The sequence below is a fragment of the Chlamydotis macqueenii genome, chromosome 12 (genome assembly GCF_036417535.1).
Source record: "Chlamydotis macqueenii isolate bChlMac1 chromosome 12, bChlMac1.mat, whole genome shotgun sequence".
NCBI lineage: Eukaryota > Metazoa > Chordata > Aves > Otidiformes > Otididae > Chlamydotis > Chlamydotis macqueenii.
In genome coordinates, this window is record NC_141567.1 from 22,869,123 (window position 1) to 22,883,128 (window position 14,006).

The following is a 14,006-nucleotide window of genomic DNA, read 5'->3' on the forward strand; positions in this document are numbered from 1 at the left end:
GCTGAGCTGCAGTTTGTATAGTTTTTAGCACACTGAGGTGTTCCGTTAAAAAACAAAAACTGTTAGTGATACTCAAAGCAAGTGGTTTTTTCCTCAGCAATAATTTTGTCTTTTCCAAGTTGAGAATTACAGCTGCCCTTGCAAATCCTTTACATTGAGAAGTGAAGTAATACCTGCTGTGTCCCCCACATGATGTGCTGGGTAGGCCAAGCAACTGTTCTGGATAGAGCTAGAGAAGTTTTAAAGAAGATACGACATGATGTAATTGCGGCCTGACCCAGGGGGGTGTCTTTCCATTTTGTTCCTAAGTTTTTCATTCAGAGGGATTAAAATGTGACCGTATCTCACGCTTACCTTAAACCTAGCCTCCTTACGTTTATTTTACTCCATCCAGATTAATGCAAGTAAACGCAAGCTCCGTGGTCTGGGAAAGAGAAATAGAGGCATATTTACAGAATGTGAAAAATTAGTGATCCTGAAAAGGATTTGTGTGTCACAGAGAAGAGACACTGTATGTGAACTCCCAGAGTAACGCTGTAGAGAGGAAAAAGGGCTGGTTGGCTTTTTAGATGTATAAACAAGTGAGGAAGAGTAATGGAGGGAGTATGTTTTTGTGTACTGGTTTGATGAGATCAGTGCAAGAACAAATCCAGGTATTTGTGTCTGTGTTTTTACAGAAGAAGAATTATTATTGGCAGGGAGGGAGCCACAAAAATTGTGTGGAATCTTAGGAAGAAATGTCCTCATCAGTCATTTTATCTTGTCATGGGGAACATTTTCATTTTGTAGAAGTCCCTTAGGAGAAGGAAATGCCAGGAAATTTAGCAAAAAGAGGCAAAAAAGAATAATTCATAGTAAAGTAAAACCTAAATTCGGGAACGCACTTTTTAATTGTGATTAACTTTTGGAAATCCATTCTCCGTCTTGTTCTAGGCCTGGTTTGGGAAGGGAGTTTAGTCCAAATTTATTCTGATGATTTAAATATTGAGTAGCTAATTGAAACTAGTTGCTGTGGTTTAGTGGTTCTAAGTCACCAGATGAAATTCAGCACGCCCAGCAGCGTTTGCTGCTCTGCACAGATGGAGAAGCCCAGCGACCTGCCCGAGAACACAGCTGGTCATAGGCTCTTCATTCTGGCTGGCTGTAAGGCGGTGCTGATGACAGGAACTCTTAGATCTGCTGTTGAGTTTACTTAGAAGGTTTATGGGGGCTATCAGAGGAATTGCTGCTCTTCCCTCCTATCCCTCAAATAACAAGAAGAGACGATTTGGACCTTAATTCGTGATCACATATTGCTACAGCGGCCTGAGGAAGAAGGCTTTTGTGCACATGCCAACACTGCCCAACCTTGACTTTCACAAAACTGGAGATGGGGTATGACATATACTTGCTTATTTATATCTACTTCTGCAAATTAACACTTACTATGTTGGGTTTTTGTCTGAAGTTTTCCAAACAGATTGAAGAGCTGTGTAGTTTTTAAGATTTTTCTTTACAACACTTACGTTCTGAATCCTTGTTTGATGTTTTTCTGTAAACTTCGGAATGAATTGCATTGCTATTAAAAAAACTAACTTAGGAGGTGAAGCAAACTTTCACAGTGTTGCCACCCACAAGCTGTACCTTTTTAACCCCAATTCTGTTTTGTTTTTAATGTATTTAAAAAAAAAAAGAAAAAAGTCAGTGCTAGGGAAGAGGAACCCCAGTGAAAGAAGCAGTTCCTGGATACCAGTGGCTGCTGAGCTGACAAGACTCCGAATGCAAAGAGCATCAACTGTTGGTGGCCCAGATGTTAGGATTCTCTCTGCGATTTTCTTCCAGAAATGTCAGTTCCATATAATGCCTTTGGAAACGACCAAATCTTAAGACATTTCATTTGAAATGATACAGTTGTAGTGATCTCATTCTCCCAATTTCTTGGAAAACTGTGAACATTCTTACTCAACTTTTTGTGTGTTTCTGATCATCGTTTGCTCTCTATTTTTGTTTTCATGCCGTAATGACCCTTAGTAATGAGAGTAACCTTTCCCCTTTTGTTTGTTTGTTTCAGTTGGATGGGGCAGAGCCGCCCGGACAGCTGCAAAGTGCTGATGAGGAAGTTGTCTCTGCGGCCTGCCGGCTCGTTTGTGAATGGGCCCAGAAAGTGCTGAGCCAGCCTTTTGATACAGTCTTGGAATTGGCTCGTTTCCTTGTAAAAAGTCACTATATCGGTACCAAGTCAATGGCAGCTCTAACGGTCATGGCAGGGGCACCAGCAGGTAATGAGATAACAGTGCTGAGAGATGAAACAGGGCATCTTTCGTTACAGTGCAGTAGCATCTTGGTTTGAGGAAGCCCTTCTTTTCAGGGCGGGCTTTAAACACCGACTCTAAGCGCTGAGTGTGCATTTATGTGATTTTGGTCCACATTGCTGCAAATTGCTTTTCTTACTGGTAAAGAGATCTGAAGATAAGCAGTGGTCTCAGGTTTGGTTTGTGATTCTCCCATTCCTCTGATGACGACCCTGGTCTTTTAAAGCACTTCAGGGCACGTGAGTAATTGTGCTGAATTTATGTGCTCGGCCAGATCCGGAGTTTGGTGCCACTGCAGTGCTGGTTTGCAGACCAACTGCTAGTGTAGCTGTGTTTCTGTCTGATACTTGCCTTAATCTGGAAACAATTGCCTGTCATAATTTTCTCTGACGAGCAGCAGATTTTCTTACAAGCGTTTCTGATATGTCAGGTGCTAATTTTGCTGAGGTGTTTGATCGGTGTCAGGTACTACGAGCACATCAGCCGCTGTTGTTACTGATCACGTTAGAAATCAGGACTTGAGGAACAGGAACGCCTTCTCCAGGGGCATTTGTGTGACTGCGATTCCAGCACTCGGTTTCAAATCTTCATTAAGGATTAAGGAGTTATGTTGTATTTTGCTACATCAGATGAATTCCTGTTCTGTTCGGTCTCTGGGAAAGCTTACTTTTGATGTAGTTGGTTGTACATCTACTTTTCTGTTCTTTGTTTCCCTCTTCATGTTCAAAATCAGTCACTTAATCGTTTAAAGTGGGTTTTTTTGTGGCTGTGGATGAAGTAAAGTACAAAAACGGAGGTTGAGGAGGGAAATGCAGGTGCACAACATGGCTCCCAGACTTCCCTCTGGGAAGTTCTGCCCAGGTCTGTCAAGCAAAATAAGTTTGGACCAAGGCAAATCTCTTGACTTTAGGCGATTTCAGATGGAAACTGGTGGTCAAGGCTCTAGGTTGGGGTGATCCCCTTCTGGATCACGTTCTTTCTCCTTCCAGCTCTCTTTCTTTTGTTGCAACTTGGAACTGATGGGTGGCAGTGGCAGGTTTTGCTGCCTCTTAGTTCCCTTTTTACCTGACATTGCTTGGCTTCCTTGGTTCTTCTTGCCATGCTGCTAAAAGGAATGCTAGGTATACGTACAGCTCTTCAACTCCTCTAGCTTCTCCCCCTTACTTCCTTCAAGGAAAAGAGCAGTTATTTCCAGTGCATGCCTCTGAGGCTTAGATAGTCATTTCAGGAGAGATTCTTCCTAGAATGGCAAATAAAATATTCCCGTGCCTCTTTATCGCAGGGAACTACAGTGTCTCTGTGGATTAATGGAGGAAAAAAAGCGAACTTTTATCCCCAAAGAAAAATTGGTGGAGTTTTTTTCCTCATCAATGTTACTTGCCTTCTTTATTCAAGCCACATAGACGAATTGTTTCCCAGTAATTGCAATATATTTGGGCATTTCACTGCTCTGTGAAGAAGGAATTGTGAAAGTAGAGTTCAAGCTCTCGTGGTGCGTGCAGCCTGCTGCTGAGAGGGTGGGCTCCCGTCCACAGTTCCTAAGCATGTACTGAGTGTCTAGAACCAAGTACTTCCTCTAAAATGATAAAGAGTTATTTTGAAACCTGTGAAACCTGCAAAGTGTAACTGAAACGGTGTTAAAGCATTTTTAGAGGGGCTGTTCAACTTGGTAGTTGGTCACTGACAGAGCATGCTATTCCTCTTGCCTGTTCATAAAGAAAATATCATGACTGTGATTTTGTGAGGGAAGTTGATAGCAGCTGCCCAGATGAGACAAACTCCCTGTTCTCTCTGGAAGCACCACTGGCTTGTGATCAGTAAAAGCATTGTCTTGAGAATAAATGTTCTCCCATTCTAATTTCCGTAGTTTTTTCACCTTTTCCTCCTTCTTTTTCACCCGGGACACTTCTCTTCTTGCCCTTCTTTCATCGCGACCTGTGATCAAACCAGGTTGTGATCCATTCTGACATGATATGCATCGTGTGTATGCCCTGGCCGTTAGATGATATCTGCTCAGAGCTGCTCCTCTGTGACACAAACCCACAGGTTTCTGGAAAGATTTTTCATTTTTAAAGCTGCCTTAGACATTGATAACAAAAACACAGTAGATAATGAGTTTTAAAGGTTCATTTAAAGCACATCCACTGCCCTCTGTTGTCAGTTAAATGAAATGCATTGTTTTTTAGATTTTGCTGACACAAAAGTTGCAATTTGGGATTACTAGGAACAAGAGGCTAGTACATAGTATTTTAGCAGCTAGTGCTCAGCTTGTCTAACAGATAGAGGTTTGGCCACAGATGTGGAAATAAACTGGAACACTGAATAGATTTGAGCGTGAAGTGGATGGGAGCACCTTGTGGAGGAGGTGTTCCCGGCATGACTGTGGAGATGCCTGCTGCGTATTCTGTGTGGCTGAGATACAGAAGGGGCACTACAGCAGGCAGGGTATGTGTGCTTGTAATTCATTCTTCCTCTTTTGTATTCAGGAATAAAAGGGATCCCCCAGCCCTCAGCTTTTATACCTACTGCTGAAAGTAATTCCTTTCAACCGCAAGTGAAAACTCTGCCATCTCCTGTTGATGCCAAGCAGCAGCTGCAGCGTAAGATCCAGAAGAAGCAGCAAGAACAGAAACTGCAGTCTCCTTTGCCAGGAGAGTCTCCAGCAAAGAAAACGGAAGGCACAACAACCAATGGCGTGACCAGTATCTCTAATGGAAGTCCTGCAATTCTGTCTCCTCCACCCATTGGCATTGTTGTGGCAGCTGTTCCCAGCCCAATACCGGTAAGTGTTCTCTCCGGTAACTCTCTAGAGAAACCACCGTATGTAAATTGGCAGTAACTAAGCAGTGGTGGTGGCGAGACAGAAAAACAATTTCTGTTCAAAGGCTTGAGTCCCTTGCTGCTTCTCTGTCCCAATGACTGTGTTATAACCCACATGAGTTACGGAATCGATACAGAGGCAGCGGAGTTCCCATCACATGGCATAGGCGAAGTTTGCCTATGGGGTCATTGACAGAGGGATTTCAGCTGGCAATAATTAAGGTTATATGTGGGAGTGATTGCTGTGGAGATGAAGTTTAACCAGACAAGAGAGCTGACACCAGTTGTGTGGGTCGCTGAGCAGCTAATACGGAATCTAAATTGCCTTTCGTTGGTCCAGCACGTTTAGTGACAGCAACGGTTTTATTTTTACATTAACATCTGTAGCACGGAACATCTTTGTCTTTCAGCCATACAAAACTGGGCGGGCTGGGGGAAGGTTGTTTGTTTTTAAGATGTTAGTTGTGTTGCCGATTTCAATAGGTAAGGCAATTTTTCTGCCTGATAGCGTGTTTGTATTTAACTCACTTTTGAAACCTTAACGATGAGCAGTGCTTTGAACACATCCTCTCCTCTTTAACCTTTGTATGTCTGTCTTTTTGTTCCATGTGGTGAAGAGTTGTATGAGAATGACCCTTCCATTAGCAGAAGAGCAGACTAGTGTGCAGACCAGTGCCTCATGCTTTAAAAACTGAGGCCACGTACCTGTCTGCCAGTCCTTAGGCAGACAAATAGAAATTGTCTTGTCTATAGTTGAAGAGCTTGCTTTGTTTCAAACTGGTGTGCACTAGCTTTGGTATGTTGAGCTGTGTAGTCCTTCGCCTTTGAAATGCTTGGGGATGAGGTGGTCTGTGGGCGTTGGGGACTTTCTTGCTTTATCGCCACACCTTTCTGTTTCTCCAGGTGCCAAGGACCAGGCAGTTGGTGACGTCTCCAAGTCCTATGGGATCGTCTGATAGCAAGGTCCTGCCACTCAACGTTCAGGTGGTCACTCAGCACATGCAATCAGTCAAGCAGTCACCAAAGACTCCCCAGAACGTTCCCGCCAGCCCAGTTGGGGACCGCTCTGCCCGGCATCGCTACCCGCAGATCTTACCGAAGCCAGCAAATACCAGTGCTCTCACCATCCGCTCTCCCACGACGGTGCTCTTTACCAGTAGCCCAATCAAGACTGTTGTGCCAGCTCCACATGTGAATTCCTTAAATGTGGTAAAAATGACAGCAATATCTCTTGCCCCAAGCAGCAGTAGTGTACCTGTCAAACAGACACCTTCAGTTAGCAGTAGTGCAGGAGCAGCAGAAGAAGGGAGGACTGTCCCACAGATGAAAAATGGATCTGTTGTTTCACTTCAGTCTCCAGGATCCAAGTCTAGCACTGTTGTAGCCACGTCTGCAGTCAAGATCAAAATGGAACCAGAAGTGTTGCTGGATGAGAACTCGGTGCAGAGCCAAGAGAGCTCTGACACATCTAAATCCATAAAGGCCACCCCTGACCTGCCTCCTGCTCAGCTAATTAATTTTGAGGTTGCAAACCTGAAGGTTTCGGCTGACGATGTCACGGAGGCAAAACCAGTCAAGGGCTCTGATCAGGGAGCTGAAGAAGCAAGCACCAAATATAAAACACAGTCTAGTGAGATCACACCGGTTTCTTCAGCAGGCAATAATCAAAGCACTATAAAGCTCTCAGTTGCCAGTCAAAACTTGTCCAGCACCAGCATTGGTTCACCTCCCACTGGTGAGTCTACAGTTAAAGACAAAACATGCACTAAAAGTCCAAGAAAGCGACAACCTTCTACACTTCAAGATTCCCAGGTACCGCCTGTAAAGAAACTGCTGGTGGAGCAGCTTTTAGCTGGTAATGCTGTGGAGGCTCAAAAAGCAAACAGTTTTAAGAAGTCTCCGAAGGCTGGATCGTTAGCTAACAGTGACAGTACAGCAACACTTGCTCAAGTTCCCAGCAAGGTACCTGTGACGGTACCTGTACCTTCTGCAGCGGCAGCAAACTTAGCAGCAGACCTTTCTTTGAGCACCAGTTTAAATACAAGTGATTCTACTTTAGGGCAGCAGCTTGCATCAGTATCATCTCCAGATATAAAAGTGAAATTGGAAGGAAACATGTTTATCATAGAGGATGATTCCAAATCTGATGGCAGCTTTAACCCAAATACGTGGCACCATATCGCCAAAACCTCTGACTTTGCATCTGTGGGCTGTGAACAGCAGCAAGATATCGGTGTTCTGACCGTGGCTGGGCACTCTGGCTCCGGTGACGTACAGGAATCGGCGTGGGAGCCGGTGCACTGCGAAGGTATGCAGCAGGACGCGTACAACCAGCAGCTACAGAGGCAGATGCAGGACTCCTCCTTGGGTCAGATACCAGCACAGCCTTCAACTCAGTTACCTCTGCAGTCTGAGCTGAAAGAGTTCGAACATGCAGTCCCTCAGTCAAATGAAAACTTCTTTTCGTTTGATGATGACCTTACCCAAGACAGCATTGTGGAGGAGCTGGTGCTCATGGAGGAGCAAATGTCCATGAATAATTCTCATCCTTACGGTGGCTGTCTAGGAATGGCGCTTCAGAGTCAGACGGCAGCTCAAGGAGCTCCCATGCCATCTCACCCGAGCAGTGTGCACTTTTACCATTCGATCCATAACAACAGCACTCCGATTCACACTCCCACCCCCACCCCCACCCCGACTCCCACCCCTACCCCGACTCCAACACCCACCTCCGAAATGATTGCTGGGTCTCAGAACATGTCCCGAGAGAGCCCGTGTTCAAGGCTGGCTCAGACGACTCCCGTAGACAGCGCTCTAGGAAGCAGCCGGCATACGCCCATCGGCACGCCGCATTCGAACTGCAGCAGCAGTGTCCCTCCAAGTCCTGTGGAATGCCGAAACCCCTTTGCATTTACTCCCATCAGCTCCAGTATGGCTTACCACGACGCCAGCATTATATCGAGTAGCCCCGTGAAGCCAATGCAGCGGCCCATGGCTACCCATCCCGACAAAACCAAGCTTGAGTGGATGAATAACGGCTACGGTGGCATTAGCAATTCATCAGTTGCAAACCACGGCATCCTTACGAGCTATCAGGAGCTGGTGGAAGACCGCTTCAGGAAACCTCACGCTTTCGCCGTTCCTGGTCAGTCGTACCAGTCTCAGCCGCGCCACCATGATACCCACTTTGGCCGCGTGACGCCTGTTTCACCGGTGCAGCACCAGGCAGCCCCTGTCAGTAGCACCACCAAGCAAGAGGGTTTTGCTGTTCCCGCTCCTTTGGACAACAAAGGAACCAGTTCCTCTGTCAACAACAGCCTGAGGTGCCGCAGCGTGAGCCCTGCTGTGCATCGCCAGCGGAATCTCAGCGGAAGCACTGTTTACCCTGTTTCAAATATTCCGCGCTCTAACCTGACGCCTTTTGGAAGTCCAGTGACTCCTGAAGTTCACAGCGTGTTTGCTAATATCCATGCAGACACCAGTGCCAATACCATCGCGCAAAGGAGCCAGTCGGTCCCCTTGACTGTGATGATGCAGACGGCCTTCCCGTCTCTTCAGAAACAAACAAACACTAAAAAAATAACCAATGTGTTGTTAAACAAACTTGATTCTGATAGCGACGATGCAGTGAGAGGTTTGGGAGTGAACAACATGCCCTCGAATTACACAGCCAGGATGAATCTCACTCAGATTTTAGAGACGTCCGCCGCTTTTCCTAGTGCCAACCCACAAAATATGATCAATTCCAGCACTTCAGTTTATGAATTCCAAACACCAAATTACCTCACAAAAAACAGCAGCGCCGATCAGATCAATTTTTCTTCTGGAGATAACCCAGCACAACCAGACATCGGAGAGCAGCAGTTAGATTTTAGCAGCACTGTAAAAGACCTTTTAGGGGAGGACAGTCTGCCCACAAACCAGCAGCTGGTGAATCAGGTGGCATCAGATCTCAATAACGTTGCATCTGTCTTTTCCAGCGACATCAGGTTGTCTTCCGAGCTCTCAGGCAGCATTAACGATCTGAACACTTTAGACACAAATCTACTGTTTGATCCAGGCCGTCAGCAGGGACAAGATGATGATGCTACACTGGAGGAATTAAAAAATGACCCCTTGTTTCAACAAATCTGCAACGAATCCATTAACTCGATGGCTACGTCAGGGTTTGAGTGGATGGAGAGTAAGGATCATTCCGCTGTGGAAATGTTGGGTTAATCTTGTTCTGTGATGCGTGTGTAGCACACTGTACCTGACAGACAGACGCGTTGTATTTGTCTTAGTGGAAGTGCCTCCTGCAGCAGAAACACTTGCTATGTTTTGTGGCATTTTAAAAAAAGTTTGCTGTACCCATTGCTCATTCTTCAGCAGGGAAAAGGCAGTCTGACCAATTCTGAACAAATCTCTGAAGGTGGTGGGCTATTGAAGAGCCAGTATTAAGATTTGAATTTCATAGTGTTTCCCATTCAGCATTTCTGCTTGTAGCAAATAAAGAAGTGGTGAAGAGCCAGCCAGCGGTGACGGCTGTGGCGGAGCCTTTGGGAGGGTTTGAGGTCGAGCTGGTTAGTAGGCTTTCCGTGCTTCGTGTTGCTTGTTGCCTCCTAGCAGCTGGTCCTGACTGGCCCATGCCGTTCAGCTCGGACGGGCAGGGTGCCCGCAGGTGGGTGGCCCTGGGCACAGGTACCGGCCAGCCGGGTGACGTGCGGGTGCCTCGCGGTGTGTGGCTCTCCTGAGCGCTGGTGAGCCACGGGAAACCCCTGTAGCGCTGGCGCCACTGAGATCTCCAGTGAAAGGCAGAGATAGGAAAAACTGACAGGAATGATCAAGGAGAAAGAAAGATGCACTAACTTTTTTATTTAAGAGGAATAAATCTATGTAGTTATTTTATCCATTAATATTTGTGACATACTTGATATTTTAGTTCTCACGTCGGTGGTTTTGTGCTAGGTCAAATTCATGTGAAAAGATTTTGAGCACTGAGATTTCATCTGGGCGTAACACCCTATTTTAAAGTGATAGGTACTGTGTAATTATTTATCAATGCTAGAGAAGGAACGTGATATTTTCCCTCTTTTTTAAATAAAAGAGCTGCTGGAGCTCATTAAAATACTATTTTAAAAGAGTCATTTTTAAAGTTTGTTCCTTCCTAACCTAGGGGAGGGTGTAGGAAGATGTTCTTTGCTCTGTGTTTCAGTAGGTTGAGCCGTTCTGTCTGTCTTGCTCGCTCTCTTTCTCTCAGACAAAAGATGATTAAAATATTAGAAAATGTGGTTGATTTAAAAATATTTCACATAGAGCCATAATACTGCTGGGCACTTTACAGATACACAGTAAGACGTAATCTTTCTTTTGGTAAAACTTCTTTTAAAAGAAGTATTTACTATTTTAGAAGCCTGAATTCCATTTTTGTAAGTGATTTGACAGCACTAGTGAGTCTAATTTTTTTTTTTTTTTTTTTTAAATTGTTTTGGTTTAGAAGTCCTTAGCTGCCCCTCTGGAAAATGAGATTTAGATTTCTGCCTCACTAATTCAGTTGAACCAAAAAAGATCTTTAATTTTTTCAGCGTGGCATGGATCTCTAATGGTCAAAGGAGAGAGGGGTATTTAAGCAGCCGTGGCTGGGGACCTGAAGAGGCAAGCTTTTACAAAAGAAAGGGTGCAGTGAGGATGCTCCAGTACCATCCCTTAAGCTTCGCATAAAATTGATTATTTCTCCTGTGAACTGACACTTACAAAACAGAAAACAGAGCAGAAAACCTCTTCCTCTCTTGCTTTACTGCCTTGAATGTGCAGTTATGGATTTGTGAAGGTGGGGGCACAACAAGCCTCCCCACATTTACTTGAGGGGAAGATGCTCAGATTTTTCAAGCAATTAGTGGTTTTTTTTGTTTAAGTGTATTGGTCTGCTGTTTCTTCAGTTTTTGATAATTAGTTGAGATCTCAGTATGTTTTGGTGGTGCTGATTCAGCTTGTGCTGCTGCGTTGGCACTTGAGGTGCTGGTGCACCACAGCTTCTCTTGTTCTGGCCCCAGTTCATCACCAGCCTGGCCCCTTCTGCAGGGACAAACGGCTGTGCCAGGCTGTAGCACCTTACGGGGGTTTCACTGCATTTTCTGCTTCATCAGGAACAAACGGAGAGTTCAGATCCCTCCTCAAGGTACACGGACCTGCGACAGCCTGGTTCGCTTCGTTTGAGACCGAGCGATTCTTTGAAGGTTTGCAAAGGAAACGGGCAGGAGCCTAAGAAGCGCACGGTAGCCGTTGCTGGTTCTCTCGCCAGCTGTCTGTCGGCAAGGCTGGAACCGTTTCTCTGGTAGCCTGAAGCCGCTGGAGGCAGGGCTGGAGCTCTGTACCTGCCCGTGCCTTTTGCCAGAGGTGTGTTGAACATCCTCCTACCTTGCGGACTTCACCAGCTCTGAGAGATGCTCAGTACTCTTTTTTTTTTTTCTTTTTTTTTTTCTTTTTTCCCCCCCTGAGCCTGTGTGAAGTGCCAGCACTACTGTGAACAGGTGAAACCTGCCTTCCAGCGGAGAGTGATGGGGGAGACGCGCGTGTGCTGCCGCAGCCCCTGCGTTTGCATGACGTGCTGTGGCCTCGCCTCCAGGTTACCGACACCAAGCCTGACTTGGGCCTGGAGGAATACAAGTTTTTGCCTAACTCCGCTAGTTTTTTAAGAACATTTCTCAGAAAAGCAAGAGTAGATTAGGCTGAATTATGCAGCCGTCACCAAAGGTTTTTAAAAGTGCATTTAAAATTATTTTTAAATACAAGCGTTACATTGGGCCTAACGTGTAAATTAATTAGCAGAAATATTCTCTAATCAGTGGATTTAAAGCAAATTTCTGTTTAATTTAAGCAGTGTTAAATTCAATAAGGATAGTTTTGAGTAAACTCCAAGGTGCAGGCACAGCTTTGCACATGGGTATGTATGATGTTAGAGGTGTTTGTGTGTTGGTGTTACAATTAATATCGTTAGGTCCCTGTACTTGGCGCTAGTTAATTCATTACCTTGAGACAGAGCACTGCTGCACGCCAAAGGACGCAATACCCAAAGGAGGATTCTGTGATGCTAACAATTGGAAGCCCACCTGTGTCAGGTACTCCAGAACGAAGAATTTGAGGCAGTTTTGACCCCTTGTTTACATTGTTGGCTTCCTACTGACATGAGGAAGAAATGATTCCGATAGCAGTTTTTGCTGAAGTATACAAACTCGGGAATTTGTACCCCTGCGCAGTATTGCAGCAAACGCTTTAAACTGGGGTGGTTGGTTAGTCCAGCAAACTTTCTGGGTTCATATATTGCACTAAAATTCTGTTGAACCTGTGGCAGGCACATTCCTTAGGATAAATGCAACAAATACAGCCCACAGATTAAAAAAAAAAAAAAAGGCAAAACAAACAAAAAACCTTTTTAATGTGTTTCATTATTAAAAGGCAAAATGTCATTAAAAGTGACAGGTGAAATTGTCTTATGTAGCAATGTGCATTGATCTCAATGAGATATTTCTATTTCTTATTCTCTTACATGAGAATATTACAGCAGGAAAAATTAAGTTTAGTTTGCTTCACCATGTTAATACATGCTCACAAAACGTGCATGAGTGTTAATGACTTAATCTTGTACAGTACTAGATATATTCCTGTAACCACTTTTATTTTTTTTATTCTTCTGCTGTATTGAAACTGGTTCAGTGTTAACCAGGCGAGCATAGTTATTCACAAGTTATTTACTTTTTTATGTCAACTAATTCCGCTTAGTTATTGTTGAATATGTTCCTTTCTTGGATTATTTTTTATTGTTCTGGTGTTGAAAAACATTTTTGCATCATTTTATCATGATAAGAATTCATGAAGTAAATAATTTGCAAATAATTGCAATAAGCACTGACTTCTGAACTGAAAAGAAGGAAAGCATTTCTTGTGCAGTGCATCTGAGGTTCATATAATAGTCTTGTACTATACTGTGCTTTATTTACTGCACCGTGAGGAAAGAAGAGTCCCTGTTCCGCGTTTTCATTTAGTGCAGGAAATCCAGTTTCCCCCCTCTTCCCCAGTGTTTTGTTGTCTGTTGTACTGCTGAAAACTACAGTAGTTGAATATTGCAGTAGCATTTCAGTTATTTTTTTTATTGAAAGTGCTCAAAAATTGTTTTTTAAATGTTTTCAAAACCAATAAAAACATTTTATATTAAAATGACTTCTGGAGTTTTTTCTTTCTGTGGAAAACGTGCATTGAGGTTGACCCAGCGTACAGAGCTTTCTAGTTTGTGCGAAGACAGATCGCAGCTGCCCGGCTGTGCCGACTGGCTGCCGTTGCTGAGCCCGGTCGTACACATGAAGCTGAGCGTGACGGTGAATCTTCCTCGCGGGGATGCTTTGGGCAGCCAGTGCTCCCAGTGAGCTCCTTGGAGAAGGCGGTGGTAACGGGCTGCTGGCCGTTCACATTATATTCCGTTTGAGCAGGCGACCTCTTTATGTGGCAAGGACACCTGCGTGGTGCTGCTGTTACGTCTGGGGGATAAAAACAGCTGCAGCTTACAGTCGAACCTGACGGTTCAGATCCGCCATAAAGGGGAAAATACGTTGGTTTTGGTCCATGGAGTCCTTTATTCGGGTTGTAAAATCGTATGCAAACCCAGCAGTGTTCCCAGTACAGTGTACGTGAACATGATGGACAACTATTGCCACAGAGCAGAGACTGGCTACGAGAAAATGAGACTTGAGGATAAACGTTCAGGTCTTCACGCCAAAAAAAGACAGCACTGGTTAACAGACTCCATCCCAGGCTACAGAGGTGCCAAAATGAGCTGGCAGGGGGCAAGATTTGACAGTGACGCAAAAATCACTTAGGTTTGTCAACAAAGAAAAAGAATCATCAGGGAGACATAAATGAGAC

The 14,006-nt window shown here is 44.7% G+C and overlaps 1 protein-coding gene across 1 annotated transcript in view; it reads left to right on the forward strand.

Annotated features, from left to right (window-relative positions):
* RFX7 (regulatory factor X7) overlaps positions 1-13,307 on the forward strand; it is a 53,984-nt gene extending 40,677 nt beyond the window's left edge. The window contains exons 6-9 of the mRNA XM_086757044.1: positions 1,300-1,374; positions 2,051-2,258; positions 4,778-5,073; positions 6,015-13,307. Coding sequence (XP_086613170.1) covers positions 1,300-1,374; positions 2,051-2,258; positions 4,778-5,073; positions 6,015-9,329 — 3,894 coding nt within the window. The 3' untranslated portion in view covers positions 9,330-13,307. The remainder of the gene's footprint in view (positions 1-1,299; positions 1,375-2,050; positions 2,259-4,777; positions 5,074-6,014) is intronic.
* Positions 13,308-14,006: the final 699 nt, after the last annotated feature.